The 20,006-nt window shown below is 35.2% G+C and overlaps 1 protein-coding gene and 1 long non-coding RNA gene across 7 annotated transcripts in view; one reads left to right on the forward strand and one right to left on the reverse strand.

Moving 5' to 3' along the window:
- The window catches only part of LOC143250796 (uncharacterized), a 179,549-nt gene that overhangs the window by 134,125 nt on the left and 25,418 nt on the right, over positions 1–20,006 (reverse strand). The gene's annotated exons all lie outside the window — the stretch shown is intronic.
- Positions 1–20,006, forward strand: part of LOC143250793 (puratrophin-1-like) — a 208,357-nt gene that overhangs the window by 93,438 nt on the left and 94,913 nt on the right. For 4 of the 6 annotated variants that reach the window (XM_076501789.1, XM_076501788.1, XM_076501792.1 and 1 more), the window contains one exon: positions 9,332–9,388. The exons of 1 other annotated variant lie outside the window; for it this stretch is intronic. In XM_076501789.1, the coding sequence (XP_076357904.1) occupies positions 9,332–9,388 (57 nt within the window). Of the gene's footprint in view, positions 1–1,320; positions 1,629–9,331; positions 9,389–20,006 lie in introns of those variants that run through there. One more of the 6 variants, XM_076501794.1, reaches the window with a different exon arrangement.

Consider the following 20,006-nt stretch of genomic DNA (forward strand, 5'->3'; position numbering starts at 1 on the left):
AACGTGGAAAAGACGTTTTATTATAAAAATGTTATACACTAAATACGAGTTTTTATATTTTAATAACAATGTCATGTCAAACGTGGAAAAGACGTTTTATTATAAAATGTTATACACTAAATACGAGTTTTATATTTTAATAACAATGTCATGTCAAACGTGGAAAAGACGTTTTATTATAAAAATGTTATACACTAAATACGAGTTTTTATATTTTAATAACAATGTCATGTCAAACGTGGAAAAGACGTTTTATTATAAAAATGTCGTACACTAAATACGAGTTTTTATATTTTAATAACAATGTCATGTCAAACGTGGAAAAGACGTTTTATTATAAAAATGTTATACACTAAATACGAGTTTTTATATTTTAATAACAATGTCATGTCAAACGTGGAAAAGACGTTTTATTATAAAAATGTCATACACTAAATACGAGTTTTTATATTTTAATAACAATGTCATGTCAAACGTGGAAAAGAGGTTTTATTATAAGAATGTTATACACTAAATACGAGTTTTTATATTTTAATAACAATGCCATGTCAAACGTGGAAAAGACGTTTTATTATAAAAATGTTATACACTGAATACGAGTTTTAATATTTTAATAAAAATGCTGTTATTAGAGAAGTCAAAAGGGATGTTCGTGTGAGGGAAATATCGTGGTACCTTTTTCATCCGAGAAATCCCTTGAAATGTGACGCTGGCAGTGTAGATTTTGTGTTAAAACTGCTGTATTGTAGCTTAATATAAATTTTGTATTTAATTTGTAGACAAAAATAACAGTTTATCAGCACCTGTTACAGCTGTCCGATCGCAAAATCCATAGCTGTATCTAGCAACTTGAGCAACTTTACTGTTTATGGTAAGGTCACTGTTTGATTAAATATATGCATACGTATTCAGATTGTGAATTTATCAGTTTTTTTTTAAACATCTGAATACGTTTTTACATGTACTTCTAAGTTAAAAGTATCTACGTTGTATGCATACTTAAAAACAACATAATAGTTGTTTAATAGGGTTGTGCTGCTGGCCATGAAAACGCATGTTATGTTCACATGTTTAATTGTAGGTGTTTCTTCTGCCTAAGCGTTCATGACTAATCTTGTTGACTCCTGAAACTACATGAGCAAGTTTTTATTGTGCTTAGTTTTTATTGTCTAAGTGGGACTGACAAACTACCTTGTTTAGCCTAACAGCAGGGAAAACATGTCAAGACCGTATGTGACGAGTGTGTGTGTGTATATAATAGCGTACCTGGTCGTCGTTTTAGTTAAATAGCTGACCAACGGGTATAGGTACGGCAGGTGCTCTACATTGTTCCAGTGAAAGAGGGCAGCACTGAGCGAGAAGCTTGCTACAAACGTCTATTACTGCACGAGTCAAATTGCGAACATGAGATTGCTGGATACGCTACTGCTAAACGATACCTCGTTGCTGTAAGAGTATTCATCACGTAAAGAAGTCAACGCACGTGGTTTTGTTTTTCCGTAGTCCACTTCCTATCCATCGCGATTCTACTTGAAATTAGGGGTTTGTTTTCATAACTATAAACCTTTAACTAGATATTTTTCACAGGAGCAGCAAGGAAGCCCGCCATTGTTGTAAGAAAAGCAACTGTGAGTACACATCATCTTTACTCATTAATTAAAGCGTAAGGTGTCTTTCAAATACATTTACATTTTAGCCTTAAAACCTGATATCCGGGTAAGATAAGTCAATATTTCCCGAACAGTATACTTATAAAAATCATTCTGTTAACCATCTATTAGTTAGGGTTGGCGTTGTTTCGTTCCAACACATTTTGTTCGCTATTTTACTAAGTAGCAGTTTCGATTTGTTTTCAATGGAATCTAGCTAGTACGTTTCGTATTATCACTCAGCTAAAAAGAGTTAACTAATGTTTTGTTTGACTGGATGTCCTTTACTTTTATTTAAATTAGTCAACTTATATAAAGGTTTTAAAATATTCTGTTATTTGAAAGGTTTCAAAAACATGGTTTCCTCTGTGTGGAATACTTCATATCATATTTGTGTTACAGCTGTTTATTCCTTTGAAACCGTCTTTTCCAACTACATTTGCCCAGTAATTGTATCATCTTTGACCTTGACCTTTGGTCCACCATCAAATAATCGATCAAACGATCTTGAGTGGGCCAAAGGTCGAGATATTATCACTACAATGAAAAACATTATATAATGGGACCGAAAAACATTGCTGATTTTGTAATTATTGTATATCAATAGTCATGTCTTATCTGTAGAAAACCCTTTAACTCACTGATATTCGATCCCGTTTGGAACAGGACAGAGTTTAACACAGGAATAAAATTATGATAATCAAAATTGTTCTCGGGAAGCATTCTGCGCTTGCGCTGAATCTCTAAACTACTGAATTTACCTTTGATCCTCCCCCTTGGATTAGTGTTGTACAAAATGAAACTTTCTGCGTGATTTTTCTTTACCTGCATTTGGGTTTATTTAGGAAAACATAGTTCGAAATGCGTATTGCCATCTTTTAATGCAGTGTAATCGAAGTTTTATTCAAGGTTTATTGCAGTGTGTGTGTGTGTGTGTGTGTGTGTGACTTGTTTTAAGACCTAAATCATTTACTAAACGTTTTTATATGCACACCTTTATATGTTTATAACTGAGGAGCAGTTGAAAATGTTTTGCTATTCCATCGTAAAGTTACTGTGTTTTTTCATCATCTAATAATCTGTGAGTAGGTGTCTAGTGGCTATTTAAAAACACCGCGTATCCTTTTAAAAATAATTTAAAATCCTGTTTTTCAAGTTATACACATACATAACTGATACGAGGATTAATGTTGAAACTTGGCTCATTTTCTTCTCAACTTAAAAACGTAACTTTTTTTTATACAGATTGGACGTGGGAGGGTATAGGGTGCGGTCACTTTCTTGTTAAACGGTGGGCGCAAGCGTTTAACAAAAAACAACTGACAAAGTTGTGATTTAGGTCAACGAACTTCTTCAGTATTTAAGCAGGTTCTTATAAAAAATTGATGTGTATTTTAGTAACGATACCAAAGAAAAGACAATACTAATCCTCACAAGAGTACTGAGAAAACAAACAGCATAGTTTATCAAGACTTTCAAGCACTCAGTAGTATTGATGAGCTTATGATTTACGTTTGTAAAATATCTGGAGTCTAATAATCGAATTGCAAACATGCATGTAATAATAATGAACTTGAGTTTATAGCACAGAATACTACTAAAACAGTATTTTTCGGTTAACAAATAGTGTGTGATCTATAAGTACAGTATATCAAATATTCAGTTCTTCGGCAATTCGCTTGGTGGCGTGAAATAGAGTTTAACGGAAGCTCACTGACACTAAAGCTTCACACTGGTAAAACGTAGATATCGTATATACAGCACCTAAGGGTTAATCGTACTTCATAAAAGCATGATTGGTACATATCAAATCAGAGTTTGCACATGCGTGCAAACATGAGCTGTGGCAACACATGCGACATGTTTACCGTCTAAGTATTTGGTCCCAAGTGTTCGACTTTTCGGTACCATTATTATGTCAAATCTACGTCATTAAGCTGTTATATTACTCGTCAACCAATGAAAATAAAAAAAGCGATTACACGTTTCTTCAGAATTGTTGTAGGACTTCAAGGACGTTGAAAGTTTAGTCTTGTTTACATCATAGTTTGGTTAAAGATAGACTTATGCTCATAACAATATATTACAGGCCTTGTCAATTTAAAATATTAAAATAGCATGATTATTAAAAGACAAAGAAAAACATAGTCGTTCAATGTTCTCCGAGAAAGCAGAAAAACTGAGAATTGAGGGTAGAGATGGGTATCGAAATTACTCCAAAGCTAACCTAGAGCAACGCCCTTATTCACAAAGTGAAAGCTAAGGTTACGAAAGAGCTGAAAACATATTCTGGTACAAATAATGAAATAATAAACAACAGTTTAAAGCAGAAGAAGGCTTACCAGCTTATCTTAAACAAACGGTTGGTTTCATGAGAAAAATGGCTGAAGCAAGTAGAAACAGCTATCCTTTGGATACAGAAACTGTTCACTGAACGCGAACTTCTAAGATCGTATTTAAGCAGAACAAATACATAGAAGTATACAAGAGCTGCATCTGGGGATCGATATGAAAAACCTTTTACATAGAAAATTGTGCAAGTAATAAATAGTTGCGCAATCTTGCCCGTCGATTTCAACGTAATTGACAATGGAGGAAGAAGTTTCCGAGGACAGTACGGGACCTGAAACATCTTTCTTACAATGTGTCAACAACCTTAAATATATCAAATATTTTTAATTTCCAAAACATTCGCCATTAAACAAAGTTATAAAGAGAAAAATCAAAATCAGTGAAAGCAGAGAAATATTGTATAATTATTGGTTCATCAAACTCGTGAACTATTTATTTTCTTATACGCGATATTACGTCGTCTACAGATTTGAACTTAAGTCAGTAAATTCTCCCAATCAAAAGAGAATACACAAATGAAACTCGTTGTAATAAGTTTACTTTGTCAGGTAATTCATTAATGAATTATGAAGGGCGTATGTATGTTTTCGTATAGCAAAGCCACATCGGTTATCTGCTGAGTCCCGAGGGGAATCGAACCCCTGATTTTAGCGTTGTAAGATTATGAAGGGAGCATATCAAATGTCATTTATTACCTAAATATACTCTTCAAAAAAAGAAACTCAAAAGGGATATTTTTGTTATCTTAAAGAGAAATATATGTAATAACGTTACAAGCTCAGAGTATGTGATGTTACACGTGTTAAGGCACTGATTGTCAGACCAAAATGACAATAAAAGCTGTGCACTTTGAAAACGGAGGAAAACATCGGATTTTTCGCCAAAACGCATTCATGTCCAATAAATGTGTGTGAGAGATCTGCATGTTCAAGTGCAACATGTGCAAAATCCCTATAAAAGTGACGGGTTCTCGGTTTCCATAGCTCAGTGTTAAGCCACCGACACGCAATACAGTTACGCCAAGACTGACTGAAGCACAACGTACCAACGCCATTGGTCGATGGAAGCAGGCGAATCTCGATCAGATGTTGCCAGAGCTGTGAATGTCCACACAAGCACCATCACAAGGCTATGGAATCGTCACCAACAACATGGACCAACTTGTGACCGTCCACGATCTGGCAGAACTCGTGTGACCACGCCCGCACAAGATCGCAACATCCGGTTACGTCACCTTCAAGATAGGACCACCACTGTGACGTCTACTGCCTCAACCACACCAGGGCAGCGTAGGATTTCCGATCAGACCGTACGCAACCATCGACGAGATTCTTAGGCCCCATGTGCAACCCATCATGGTGAACGTCAACGACGTTTTTCAACATGACAACGCCCGTCCTCACACAGCCCGACTCACCATTGTCTTCTTGAGACACCACAACATCAACGTTCTTTCCTGACCCTCCAGATCACCAGATTTAAACCCCATCGAACATCTTTGGGACGAGTTGGACCGACGTCTGCGACGGCGACAACCTCAACCGCAGACTCTACCTCAGCTTTGCAGGCTGAGTGGACAGCCATTCCACAGGATGTGATTCGTCATCTCATCGCTTCCATGGGCAGGAGATGCCAAGCAGTTATTGATGCTCACGGGGGGCATACTCGTTATTGACGTTGAGTGACGTTAAACGTCAACTAGTGAGCGTGGACTTCGCCTTTGCAGACTTTGGATGTTCAGCAGTGAATGTGCAAAGTTTCACACATGTCATACAGAACTACCCGGAATAAACTTGTTAACAATATGTCTCAAATGTTGCCTTTTGCGTTTCTTTTTTTGAAGAGTATATAATGCATAGTGGTGGCGTGAAACGGAGCCATATAAAATGTGTTATGTTGGTTCATTGAAACTGTAGGGTTTTCTTTTAACAAGAAGATGAGCAATTTTTTAAAATAAGTAGTTTGTGTATAATATGTGCGCGCCCACACGTATATATTATCTACCAATTGTTTGTATGCAAAAGAAATTCAAATTACTTTAATGCCGAATGGTAGAAACAGGAGTGTTTGGTGCTATTGACAGAATGTCTTGTCGAATGGAAGAAACCTAAATACCCGGATCTTTCAACTTTGTGTAACCTAGAAAAGAGAACAAGCGTTTAAAACTCTAGTGACTGGCTCGTCTTGCTTCACAGTTTCGCACACTGAAAAAGCTACATTAACCAGTACTTGTTTATTAAAGATGAAAAGAACAACGGCAAAAGACTTTGTTCTGATTTGCTTCTTGGTTTCATGTTATTGTTTTCCCTTTATCTCTAACCAGAAATGTACCATAATTGCGAAAGCGATCAAGAAAATTATTACGGGTAAGGTTTGGGCGGCGAAATTGTTAAAGTTTACACCACACGTGATTGTTATATTCATAACACCCTCTGTTTAGAGCTGGTCACGAGGTCAAAGATCTCACGAGCTTCATTGTGAACTTAAAAAATAAAAAAGAGTCGATGGCTACCAAGCAGGTACGAATATTAGTATTCATCACTACAAGGCCTCACTCGAAGTCGGGGGGAAGAAAAGGTGAATTTAATCATGTTTTGCGCTATTGCTTTTGTTTTGTTTCATGCACACTTGTGTATAATATGTATTTCGGTTTCAATATGAATAACAGTTAATTAGATATATTTGTTTCATAGAATCCTTGAATATATCTACCTTAATCTTTACATAAATGTCAGCTTTTGCTGGTAATGCTCGCTTCGTGTCACTGACTTTTTGTGCCTACTACCAATAACAGAAATAACTGAATATCGTCTCAATTCCTATTCCAATGTGTTCATGACATCCTGAAAAAGCCTTCAGAAGTTTACGTATTTTGTGATATATTTATCATTTATATTTTGTACCTTTTTAAATGCATTATTTGTTTCAACTATAATTAGTTGGTATTTTAAGAGAACTGTTTTGTGATGAGAGAAATACCTAAAAAGCTTGACCCGTGTACTAGTAGTTTTCCTGCTCTCGACTATATTTTACTGTTGAAGATCGTTGAACTTCGCGAACCCTTTTTTTTCATTTTGTTTTCGTCGTGACAAGCAGTTATCCAAATATTAACACAGACTAAATCTGTTTACTATGGATCTGGTAATGAGAGCTTCTGTTTTGTTTTTCTTTTTTCGTTCTAAGTATTTCAGAGCAGGACCACGTTAGCTTGTTGAAAGTCAGTAATTACAATACTTTCGTTCACATGCATGGTATTAACAGTGTTGTAAATGTGGCATTAAAGATGTATCAAATATATGTATTTAGAAGAAACAGTATCGTTTTAATGAAGCCTCAGTTATCTAGTTATTGACGTGGCAGCGTAATATATGTGATGTTTAAATTCTTTAGACATTGTTGAATAGTCAAAACTCATAAGCATTATTTTTGTCCACTACAGTACCTTGACAGCTGTTGGATAACTTATCACTATAGAAATTTCATTCGAACTTTAGGGTGCACACCTCTGTAGGTTATAAAAAGGTCAATAACTGCCACATAAGTTTCGTGGGAATCAAGATTTTGCAAGACTGGAATATCATGGACTTTCAAAAGGGGATGATTATTAGATATAGCATTGGTAGTATCAGTGTCAAAGATATTTCAGGACATCTAATTATAACTAAAAGTACCATGAATAAGCTGACAAAGAAGTGGAAGGCCACAGGGCAATATGGTGTGAAATATCAGCCTTGTCACCCAAATTAGTAACTTATTGTTTGATAGATTTTTCTTGGCAGAGTATTCATGATGAATACACAAGAAACAAGAATAAACAGTAATTTCTTGTTGTATAAAAAGCACAAGTGTAAAGAACAACGTTGTGGAAGTCTTCTGTCTTCATTAACCTTTAAAACGTTTATTGAAACAAGATATGCCCAGACTAGTAATAAGTTAGAACCACAAACTAAAACATCCAATAATTTCATACTTCTTGATATGCAGGCAGCTCACAGCTACCAATCACAGCTTTTAATAGATTATTTTAACTCTCAATATATGTTGTATTACTATAACGGCGAAGGCATATATGGAGCTATGGTTTCCATTGCTCACTTTTTCAAATAGTTTGGTCTGGGTTTGACGACATCCCGAAAAATACTTTGGATAATTACTGAGTTGCTCCAAAGATGAAGAATAATGGGAGCGATATTATAATTTTTTCTGGTCTAAGCTTTGTGTTTTACAAAAAGTTAGGAGAGCCATAAATATTTAGTGTTGTAGCATTCTGGACAATGATGTGTCATTGTTTTCTTCTTTTTTTGCCAGCATGGTGAAGCACTAAGCCTTTGAACTAAATAAATGTTATTAATCCGTTTTGTATTGCTTAGAACTTCACACTAAATCCATCTGAACCGTTCTAGAAAGTTTTCGAACAATGGCCAGTGGAAAGTTTCTGAAATCTTTGCAAGAGGAATAGTGGTATCAGATGTGTATCAGCGGTTTGTGGCAAGCGTTTATAACATTCTGTGGTTAATACCTAAACAAGACTCTTTTTCAGGGTTATACTGTTGTACTTTTTGGCAAATTAGTGTGTGTATTACTATGTAAAGTGTAAACGAAGTGTATTTTAGGTGAGATTTCTGGTATTTGCATTTGCTTAGAGCTCTACAACGTTTGTTTGAGTGAAAAATTTAAGGTTATTACAGTCTAGCTACGAAACCGGTACAGCAAGGACAGTACCACACTGGATGATTGGGCACGTATGACACAGAAACACCGCTTTGGACAATGGAAAAAATATTATATTTAATTTTTTTTCTGTACTGTTTCATTGGTTACGAGTAGTAACTTTTGTAAATTAGTTACGTCTACAGAAACACACATACACAAAGTTTATTAGAATCCGTGATTTCCGGGCGAAGTCACGATCAACCACGACTTAACACGATGTCTTATGATAAGAATGTCATGGTTTCTCAACAACCATGAACCGAAAGTTCATATTACCCCTTGACTCTAATGTTGTTATTGCTTCTATCATTCATTAGCCGTTCTTTCATAGAAAACATCAGTGTTTGTTATTATTATTAATTACTTAATATAAAATTCTTCAGTAATCATTGATTTTCATAGTGGTCTACTCCCGCATGTTTGTACATGCTTTTATTTAGTTATTTTATCATTATTAAAAAATAAATAAAAATAAAACTCAAACTATTTTGTATTATAGATTCTTTAGATGATTATTAATTGAATGTCGTAGTGTGTCTGTTATTTTTTCATGGCAGCACAGGTTGGGCGCTATTTACAACTGTGTGACATGGGGATTATTTTCTTTTTATATTTAGTATCAAGAAACCCTAAAGCTCCAGAACTTGAAGCGCCCCCATTACGGTTCACACAAGGTAAGCTAACATTTTCACATATACATTTGTATACATAAATAATGTGTAATACAATACTTTATTTTTTATCACTGCTAATTAACACGCATTTTGTTATTAAGCACAAAGTTACACAAAGTACTATTTGTACTTTGCCAAATACAGGCATCGAAACCCGGTTTCAACCAGTATAACTTCGCAGACATACGGATGTGTCGGGGGGGGGCATTTAAGACATCTTATCGACCAGTTCGTAACAATAATAAACTAAGCGGTTGTGTCAGCTGTTTACTCCAATATCTGTATCAAATTGTCTGTCATTTCCGAGTAGACATCATAAGCCTACCAAGTCGATTTGTTGTTTTTTAATTATTATCGTCAGTGACATATTCTGTTAAGGAGTTTAATCACTTCGGGTGTGTAGTTATTTTAATCATTCGATTCATTTCGTTAGTTCATTATCAACAAGAGACTTTCCTGATCTGTTTAGTCGTTTTGGGTGTATAGGTATCTTAACTGAACGAGCCAGTTCGTTACTTCATTATTCGTTTCGAAAACTGTTTGTGTGCATCCATCCTGTAATGATTGCCTTAAATAAGCTTGTTAGGTTTAGTTCGGTAACTTTATCTAAAGCATCTTTAAACCGACTTTACTTGAAATTATATATACTCTATTATGGCTTCTGTGAATCAGCCTGAGGTGGTGAATTAACAGTTTTACTGTATTCGAAGTCTGGTTAGTCGAAGATAAACTTAATATATTGATGCTGAACATCAGGTCTTTTGTCCGTACTTGTAGAATATTTGCCTCTAAAAGCACTGATTCCAGATTTGGGGGAAAATTTCTCAGCTATTTTTGTTATAAAGGTATTTTTTTGTAAAATTAAACCATTCAAAGTAGATGAACAAAAGTTTTTAAGAAAAATTCAATTCTCTTGAATCACTGATTACAAGTAATATCATCTACACTTTTATTACTGGTTCTGAACGCACAGAATCATTAGAAAATAAATGCAAAACAAGAAGACAAACATTCTAAAGTTTCTATTCTTAAAGCTAATGATTTTTATTTGTCATTACGTTTATTTTATCAGTTGCTTTCCAAATTTGAAGCAGTATCGTCAGAGCCGTAGTCGGTGTTTTGTGTTGTTTACAGTTGTTTATCGTTACTGATTGGAACTATTCAGTTCTTGTTTGGAAATATAGTTCATGATTACAACTGTGAAAATCGAGTAATATGTAACTGGAGAAACCTGTAAAAGAAAATGAAATTATCATGTGATGTAATCACTTACACCACTCCAACCATTTGTTGTTTACGAAGTGATAAAGATCTCGGGCAGGTTGTTCGTCACTGTAATTGAGTCAGGAAGTCGGAGCTGTAGACCGAGTTTTACATGGTGGCGATAAAAACCAGCTTTACTTTTATGTGAACCATTTAGCTTGCTTGTTGTTAATCGCAAACCTTCAACAACGGGCTGTCTTTGCTCTACCTATTCGCAGGTATTCAAACCCGATTTTTTTTGCGCTATAAATTTTTAGAGTTACCGCTGAGCCACCGGGATCCATTTAGCTACTCTTTTTTTTCTTTTTTTTTTTGATAGACCAGTAATTGAATTAAACCATGTGCATAGTAAGGCCCAAAATATGGGACGTCCATAGGATAGAGCAAGGAGGGTGTTACCCCCGAAATTTCGGAAGAAAAAGTTATTTAAATACATTATTTAAAAATGCATTAGAAAATAATCCTATTTAAATGTAAATGATGAAATTCAGTGTACATTAAAAAAAGGCAAGACAAAATTAGTTAGAGCATCGCAAAGTTCAAGACCTTGACCTGTACTCTGCATGTTCGAAGGTTTTTTGGCTTGTTCCCACCTGGAATAAATTGTGCTGTCGCTCTTGACCCAAACATGGCATTTCACAAAACAGTATAACATTGTTTTAAGAATAAAATGTTCGATAGTAATGCGCTTACCAAAACGTTTTTTGCTGCACTTTCTCACGTCTTTATGTATTTCGGGCACTGACTTTTCTTTACCTTCTTTAGTCTTATACTCTGGGTGCTGCACTTGCTGATACTTCTCGTGTACTATTGTACTCCGGGTACTGCATTTGATATTCAACATAAACACTCGAGAAATAATATGGATGCTGTTCAAGTAATATGCTTGTTAGAGTTTAACATTAAATTATTAATTCACATATAGCTGTAAATAATGGAGTTCTGTTATATTTTCTTCACGTGGTTAACAGTTCAAACTTTCATGGCGGGCGCGTGATTGACAGCTGTAGAACTTTCATGGCAGGTACGTGATTAACGGTTCTGAAACTTTCATTAACTTTTATAGGCTGTTTCGTTTTTCTTTCCCTTTCAAATCGTTGTGTGATATTTCATATTTTAATTATCCAAACCTGCCAGACAGTTGATATTTAAGGAATTATGCTAAATACCTTTCTCAAATGATAAGAGCTAGCACTTTAACCTTCGTCTTAACGTGTAATGTGATACGTACATCTAATAACATACCTAAATCAAATTACAGACCGCTTTGATGTAGGAGTTGGAAGCAGGCAGTCGGTATGGTTCAAATTTATAACCTCGCATATATTACGAAACTACTAGTGGGCATGTTGCTTCGTCTCGGCACATTGATATTTTTCCTTGCTGATCTGTTCCGCGTTTTTAAAGTCCGTCCAGTAATATTCACCTATCAAAGAAAAATGACCATGCGTGTTTAAAGTTTTGACTTTGGTTGGGAAACAAAAAGGTAGGGGAGTAGATACATGCAGACGGTAAAAGTTAAATATTGTTATTCTACAGAAGATGTGGGAAGTTATTATGTGTCGATCTTTGAAAGGTAGAGAGTAAGTAACTCATGTAAGAAGAGAATGATAACGGACTTTGAACTCTCGTGTTCATACCTTTCATGTTGATATCTCATTAAACCTGCACTTTTCATCACAGGGGTTCTGCTTCACATACATCCTGCTATGCAGAATACACTAATATGATGCACACGAGTCTGACTTGGAAATGCTAACAAGAGCGTTCTTCTATACGTTCTCTACGGGGATCGTATAGCTTTGGTAACTTATGCATTCACCGACCTGTAATTTCATATGTGAAGTCTATTAACTGCTTACCGATTCGGGATTAACACTGCACGTGTCACGCTCGAGATTCACAGTAGTATCTTGTTACGTGTTATGAATACCCAAAAATACTGCAGAATTTACATTTGAATAACTCCTATACCTTCTTGGGGTGGGGTGTTTGGGTTGGAAGTACTAGAAATCAATTACGAACCATCGTTGTATCCAGATGATTCTTTTGTAGTGTTCTAAAACCCAGGACAAAAATATAATAATAAAAAAGAAGAGATTTGTTAACGTGGAAGGATATAACCAGTGTTTGTTTTGGGACAAAGCTACATGACGACTATCTATCTTTAATTTAGCAGAGGAAAAACGGCTAGTCATCACCACCTACTGCCGATTCTAGGGCTACTTTTTTACCAACGAGTAGTGTTATTGGTCGTTACGTTACGACGCCCCCACGGCTGAAAGGGAGAGCATGTTTGGTGTGACGGGCTTGCGAACCCGCGACCCCCAGATTATGAGTCGAGCGCCCTAGCCACCTGACCATGCCGGTTCTTAAGTAATGATTTTTATCGCATTGAATATAAGAAAGAAAAGGTTTCAGTGCGTACACAACAGTTGATTAAGCTAAAGCAATAGTACACCATAAACAAAGCTGTGATACTGAAAGTTAATTCTATATTTAAAGATAATAGTCACATTTTTGAAGACTGGATCTGGTTGAACTGATTTTAATTCACATGATCAGCAGTATCAGTGATAATGGAGAGAACAAGGAACTAACAGAAAAACAAGACTTCGACAACAACTCGTGGCTTTTACAGGCATGAACAAGATCTTTCCAAAGCGCTTTCACCATCCACATTCTTTCTATAAATAATTCATTCCTATGCTTGATCAAGCAGAGCTCCAGTAGTGGGCAAGTAAAGAAAACGAAGTCAAAATTTTGAGCTATTCTTGTTGGAAGAACGTGGAACTCTCTAGCTGTCAGTAAAGTGAAATCATGACCTTCTGTTGATTACAAACAACAGCAAATATGGGAGAGAATTTATGACAATTTTCTAAAGCAGAATGTTCTAGGACAGCAGCAAGTGTCCTTCACTTGTATCAAAAAGTCACTACAAATAAACAGATCAGCCAAGAGATGTATGTGGTATAAGGGAAAAGCTACAAAGTATAGTAATTTAAAGAAGGAAGGAGGTCAGTTTCAGAACAAAAGTATCGGTGATACATACATATGAAGATTGAGAATATATTTAGGCACTTCGTTTTGAAAATAAGAAATCAAAACTTGTATGATATTAACATTTGAAGTACGATTTCATACCACGTTTATTGATATACCTTAATAATAAATTAATTAAATTGATTTTTTAATATAACTATAAAAGTTTGAGACGTGTATTTTGTCCTGCCAATGCCCAGAGATATGCTTGGTCAATTATATGATGTACTTTTTGGAATTACAAGGTATTTCATACCTCATGTGACAGTCATAAAACAGTCTTACCCAATGCTTGCTTCCACACAGTGCAACTGTGTATTTGACTGAGTCATGCTATAGAAAGAAATATGTAGACGTAATTTCAAACTTGCCTTAGATAGTCTTTATCAAGTTCTGAGCTTGAACTTTAGAATAAAACATGTCACTAAATATAGATACAAGTTATAAGAGAATGAACTGTATGAAATCTACATACTACACTTTCAAAATCATAACGTTACTCTACAGTCACCTAACAGACATCCACGCCCTCCAAACACCACCATCAAATTGAGGAATGCAAACAAAAGCTTAGTAATAGGTTCGCGCTACATTTGTTTAAGCGAAAGTAATTGTGTGTGAAATATTTCTGGCCACTTAGTTGATATTTTGTGTCGTAATATCCGCAGTGGATAAAGCGTAAATAGCCTGATGTATAGCTTTTTGCTTAACAACAAACAAATAAGTTTCTTATTTCATAATATTTTTATTTGCTTGTGATTTTTTTCTGACACATATTGAAGTTTATTTTTTCGAGCATCAAGATTTTCGTTCATGTTAATCAGTCATTTTTTTTTTAGTTGTGATACACGTACAACGGTGTTTTTTCCCCCCACTTTTAAGAGGTCACACAAATTTAACAGTTTTAGAATTTTCATTGTTCTATTGTACATTAGCACCTTTCAGGATCTTTCTTGAAATACTTTGTTGCCCTTTCTTTCTTGAAAGTTTACAATCTTATCTACCAAGCCAAACCAGCTGTAATGATTGATCACTTTAAAACTTGAAAGACAAAGAATGTTATATTATTTGTCTATGTGACATATCACTATGAATAGCTACTTATGATGCCTCCTTGATGGCTCAGAAACCACCATATTATTTGTTTCCCTTTCAAGTCAGAGTGATCTTCACAGTGTTTCCTAGTGACAAGTAGGTCTGTCTGTATCCATTAATGAGACGATTTTTAAACTGAATCGAGTTCTATTCACGGTATCTACAATGTCTAAGTTCAGGCAAACCATCATTTCATTTATTTGCTGTGTCTTCTTGACCTCTCGCAGAAAAACTTCTATTAAGATATCTATATTTGATTGTTACTTATTTCCCCGTGAAAAACACTATACTTTGATAAGCCACAGAACAATATTATCGTCTACATTTCTTGCCTAGATAATTCCAAGTGTAATCCACGAGAAAAACCCATCACATTTTCTTAACACTGTTCATTAACACGTTGTGCTTATATACGTGATCTGTCAACTTAATGAGTTCATAGAGAACATTCAACCTCTTAAGATTCATCAGCACTTCAGTTCTCAAACAGAAAGGTGTTTACCACACCTAGGCTCTTCAGTTCAGACCTACAAGCTCCTAACTCGTTCTCTGGAAAGAAACGCGCACCCAGTGTTCTCCTGGATGCCACCGGCTGTGTGTGTGTGGCAAACATTCCAATTGCTTTATAGCTTCATTGCCCGAACCCATTACTTCCTTTAGTGATATCTATAGACTCATTCATGTTGTCTTTTAAAGTCAGTTATTCGTATCTAATTCCATATTATACTGTATATGTAATTCTTACAAGTTGTCTTTAGTGGAAATCCTTCCTTCATCCTACTGTTACTGGGCCGCTCTTCGTTTCATGTTTTCGTCTGCCTGAATTATGTCGTGCCTTCCTGGTTCTCCACATTTTTATCTTATTTGACTTTTCCGCGTGATTCGTAATATTCTTTTCGTTCGACTTTTCTGTGGGCTGAAAACGGATCTGAACAAATTTCTGTGAGGACTCTTAACACTGCTTTGGTTCTTTCGTTCTTCATCTTTATAGTGACAAGATGAGGACTTTATCGTTCACGTGGTTGACATCTCTTTCAGGTACAAAACTTTTGTATATGACATAAAGACTGCGGATGAGCTTTAAACATATTTTGAAATGTATAAAGCAAGACGCAAAACAGAACCACGACAATAATAATTTTAGAAATGTATGTATATCAAAGAAAATGCACCATTTGTTTTAAACAAATATTCTTATGAATTTTGCAGAACAGCGTCGCCTGGTGCTGGCTGAGTAACTAATGGGTCTGTATATAACAGCAAGGATTTCATTCTCATTGCGGTATATTTCTACTGTTGCACTAACTTTTGAAGTTTTTTCCTGCTTATTTGTTTGCAGTATCTCAATGACAGTCTTACTTATTAATATCCACTTTTTCTAAAGTCGCATTTTCAATTAAGGGAAATTACTCCTACTACCTCGACATTGTTTAAATATACTATATTACTTATTGGTTATTACTTGTATTTGCTTGTTAAACTCAAAGCTACACAATAGGATATCTGTGTTGTGCTGTCCACGGGTATCGCAACTCGATTATTAACTTTGTAAGCTTTCAGACTTACTACTGTGACACTGCTGAACGTACATTTTTTATGAACAGTATTGGTTATACTAGTTAGTGTATCAAACGTCATTAATTTTTGTTTCATATCTTATTTATTATTTTACACTATTTATAAGGTTGTTTTCAATTGTTAGTTTCAAATATATATGTAGAAGTAACAAATCTTTTAAGTCGGTCAAATCTCGTGAATATTATTGTCGAAAATATCACGGTGAATTCTAATCTTTACGATTAGAACTTAATAGTACTTAACTATACTCATGGTTAGGTTGAATCTGAGTTTTGCGCTAAGTATATAATTCACTTCGATCGCAAGTTGTTATTACTTGAACCTGACAGAAAGTGCTCGGCATGGCCAGGTGGTTAAGGCGCTAGACTCGTATTCGGAAGGTCACTGTTTCGAATTTCCGTCACACCAAACATGCTCGCCCTTTCTTTTACCTACTATTCGTTGGTAAAAGAGTCGCTCAAGACTTGGTGATGGGTGGTGATGGCTAGCTGCTTTCCCTTTAGTCTTACACTACTAAATTAAGGACGGCTAGCGCAGATAGCCCTCCTGTAGCTTTGCGCGAAATTTAAAAAAAAGCTAAAAACCGGTGCTCAGTTCTCCGCGGTGAGCATAGCTAAATAACCTATCGTGGAGCTTATTGCTAAAACCAACGCTGCCTGCCATTAAGGGCCGCTATTGCTGATGTAATTTTACTTTCTACTCTTTATATTCATAATAAAAGCTATTTAGGTGGCTATTTTCTTAATCAAATAAGATCGTTTATTAAGCTGTCGTCAGATCTAGCAGACCACAACTAAACTGTTCGAAGTGATAAACGTCTTCTCACCGAGCCATTGTTTTAAAAGTCAACAACGTTATTCCTTTTTAGTTTTAGAGGTCAGCCATATCCAAAGAATTTAGGCCAGGCTGTTCCTGTGTTCTGTATCATGATATAGTAACTGATGTGTCTGTGGTTAATATATATCATTATCTCTAATATATGTTATTAGTTTCTTGTTCATGTGTTACTTTGTGTGTAGGGTAAATATTTATAAATAGGGAGATTGCCATTTCCCAGATCCCTTTAATATAACCTAAAATTCTTTTGTTTTGTAAAAGCAGAACTCTTGATTTAAGATAACTGTTTTTAACCGAGATGCGTGAAGAATAATATTCGAAATTGTAGCCAGTCCTGTCTATATATATGTTCATATAATGAGTAACTGGTTTTTTTTGTTCATTTTGTAACAAAAAAAAGAAAGAAAACGTTTCATGTTTACGCAGTTTTTTTGCTTTTTGTTTATTTCGTGTGTAAAGTATGCAATACATATTTGCAATATTGTTTTGTGTGCGTGTGTGATTCGTTTGAAAAACGTATGATAAATGCACTTCTTAACTACAATTTTTTTATACCTGTTGTAACGTACTTTATCTATGGCGCGTCCTTTTTGGATTATTTTGTAAAAAATAATGCAATGTTCTGTCCACCTAATGAATTACGTTATTTCTTCTGTAATATTTGATACAGGCTGCGTTCACTTTGACGTTAGTTGTAGGTCTATTACACTAATAACATTTAGCACAAGTTTGTTTTTTTTAATAACAAATAATCATTAATTTAGAATAGTTTACTAATTTGTCAGTTTTAAATACTAGTAGCATTATTTCAGATAATATATAAATAATGTAATATCAGAATTAAAGTAAGGATTAATAAATAAATAACTGACATAAAATTGAAAATAATTACAAGTAATTCACTCAATCTGTTTCATGCCTTAGCCATTATTATTGTTAATGAAATTGATGATACGGATAACGCGAAGACTATTAGTATGTTTGTGGTATCCCAGCTGGCCTTATAAACTCTAATACTTGGCGAAAGGTCTCGCATGCTCTGGATATTCCAGATAGTATGGTGTGTGTGTTGTTATAGAAAAAGCCACACCAAGCCATCTATTGCGAACCCCTGATTTTAGCAGTGTAAGGCGAGAGGGAAGGCAGCTAGTCATCACTACCCAAAACTAACTCTTACGCTATTCTTTTTATCAAGGAATAGTGAAATTGACCGTAATATTATCATGCTCCCACGGCTGAAAGGGCGAGCATGTTTTGTGTGACGGGGACTCGAAACCGTGACTCTTAGATTACAAGTCGAGTGCCTTAGCCACCTGGCCATGCCGGTCCCGATTAAATCAGGACTATAAAACAATAATGAACTTGATATAAAACAAACATTACAACAGAACTAAAAATTAAACAAGTTCCATTATTAGACCTACTTGTAAACTGAAAATCGTAAAGGATTATGTCTGTGATTGTAGCATTGGGGGTGTTCTGTGTATGAGACAATATTCAGACGTCGATGTTAAACTGGCCAACAGCTATTGAAAATCAGTTAAGAGTTGAGTGTTTACATCCACAACGTCTCAACTCTTGCTGCCTTTCACTGTCTGCAGCCACTTGTGGGAAGGCAGCTACCTGTAATACTTAGGTACAACCTCACAGCAGAAACTAAACAACCCTATAAAAAATTCTACAAGGCAAAACTCCCAACCTCCACTCTTTTATTTACAAAGTGATGTTAAACAGAACTAATAACCCTTCCTTAATAGTTGTTAAACTCCCATTGTAAGGCTGACCGCTTTGTTAAAATACATACTGTTGTCGTTATTCATTTTGTATATATACTCTACTGACACGCTTCTCAAACCAAGCATAGGTTCTTATATAGACTTAAATTTATATATATACGTGTTTGTTTTCTCCATACATGAAGCGTATTATTTAGTATAGTTTATTTCGAACTCCATATGACTTATAAAATTGATTTTATTTTCATATTTTATGTATTCATGACAATTATTGTTAAATATGTGTTCTTAGAAAATGATTTAACGGTAGGTATAGAGGTTAAAAGAAAACTGAAAAAACAATTGTCATGTATTAGTACACGATGATGTAAAAATCCAAGATACGAGATGAAGGTCTGTTCGGTCATAGATTCTCAGCTTAATCTGCAATACAGCATGACCAAGCTACTTACTCGCAGTGAACTTAACAAGTACATCTGTTATCTGCTAACTTGTGTTTTATAAGCGCGGGTCAAAAAAAATAAATAAATCGGTATCCAATTCCATGAAGCCATTAACAAAATGATAGTTTGACTAAAGCGTAGACTTGACTCGATCGTGACTTGAAGTATAAAGAAATGTGAAGGTGAGTCAGATGCGCGAGGATGAAAGAGAGGGAGGAGGTAGTGTTCCAAATGTGGCGTTTTTATGATAGAAACTTAAGTAAAAACTTGCATTTTTGTATCGTTATAAATAACTTTGCTCCTCATAACGTTGTTCGAGACTAGCTGTATAGTTAGAGCCCTGTCGCTTAACATGTTTGCCCTTTCAGCCGTAGAAGCTTTTAATGTAACAGTCAATTCCACTAGTCATCGGTTTAAAAACAACAAAAAAAAGTCCAAATTTGGCGATGGTTGATGTTGGCTAACCGCCTTCCTATCTAGTGTGTTACTTCTAACTTAGGTAGGAACGGTTAACGCAGATAACCCTCAAATAGTTTGTGTTTCAATTTTCGCGCAAGCTACACAAAAGCTATCTGCGCTAACTGTCCCTAATTTAGCAGTGTAAGACTAGAGGGAAGGCAGCTA

This window comes from Tachypleus tridentatus, chromosome 5 (assembly GCF_004210375.1).
Source record: "Tachypleus tridentatus isolate NWPU-2018 chromosome 5, ASM421037v1, whole genome shotgun sequence".
NCBI classification, from domain to species: domain Eukaryota; kingdom Metazoa; phylum Arthropoda; class Merostomata; order Xiphosura; family Limulidae; genus Tachypleus; species Tachypleus tridentatus.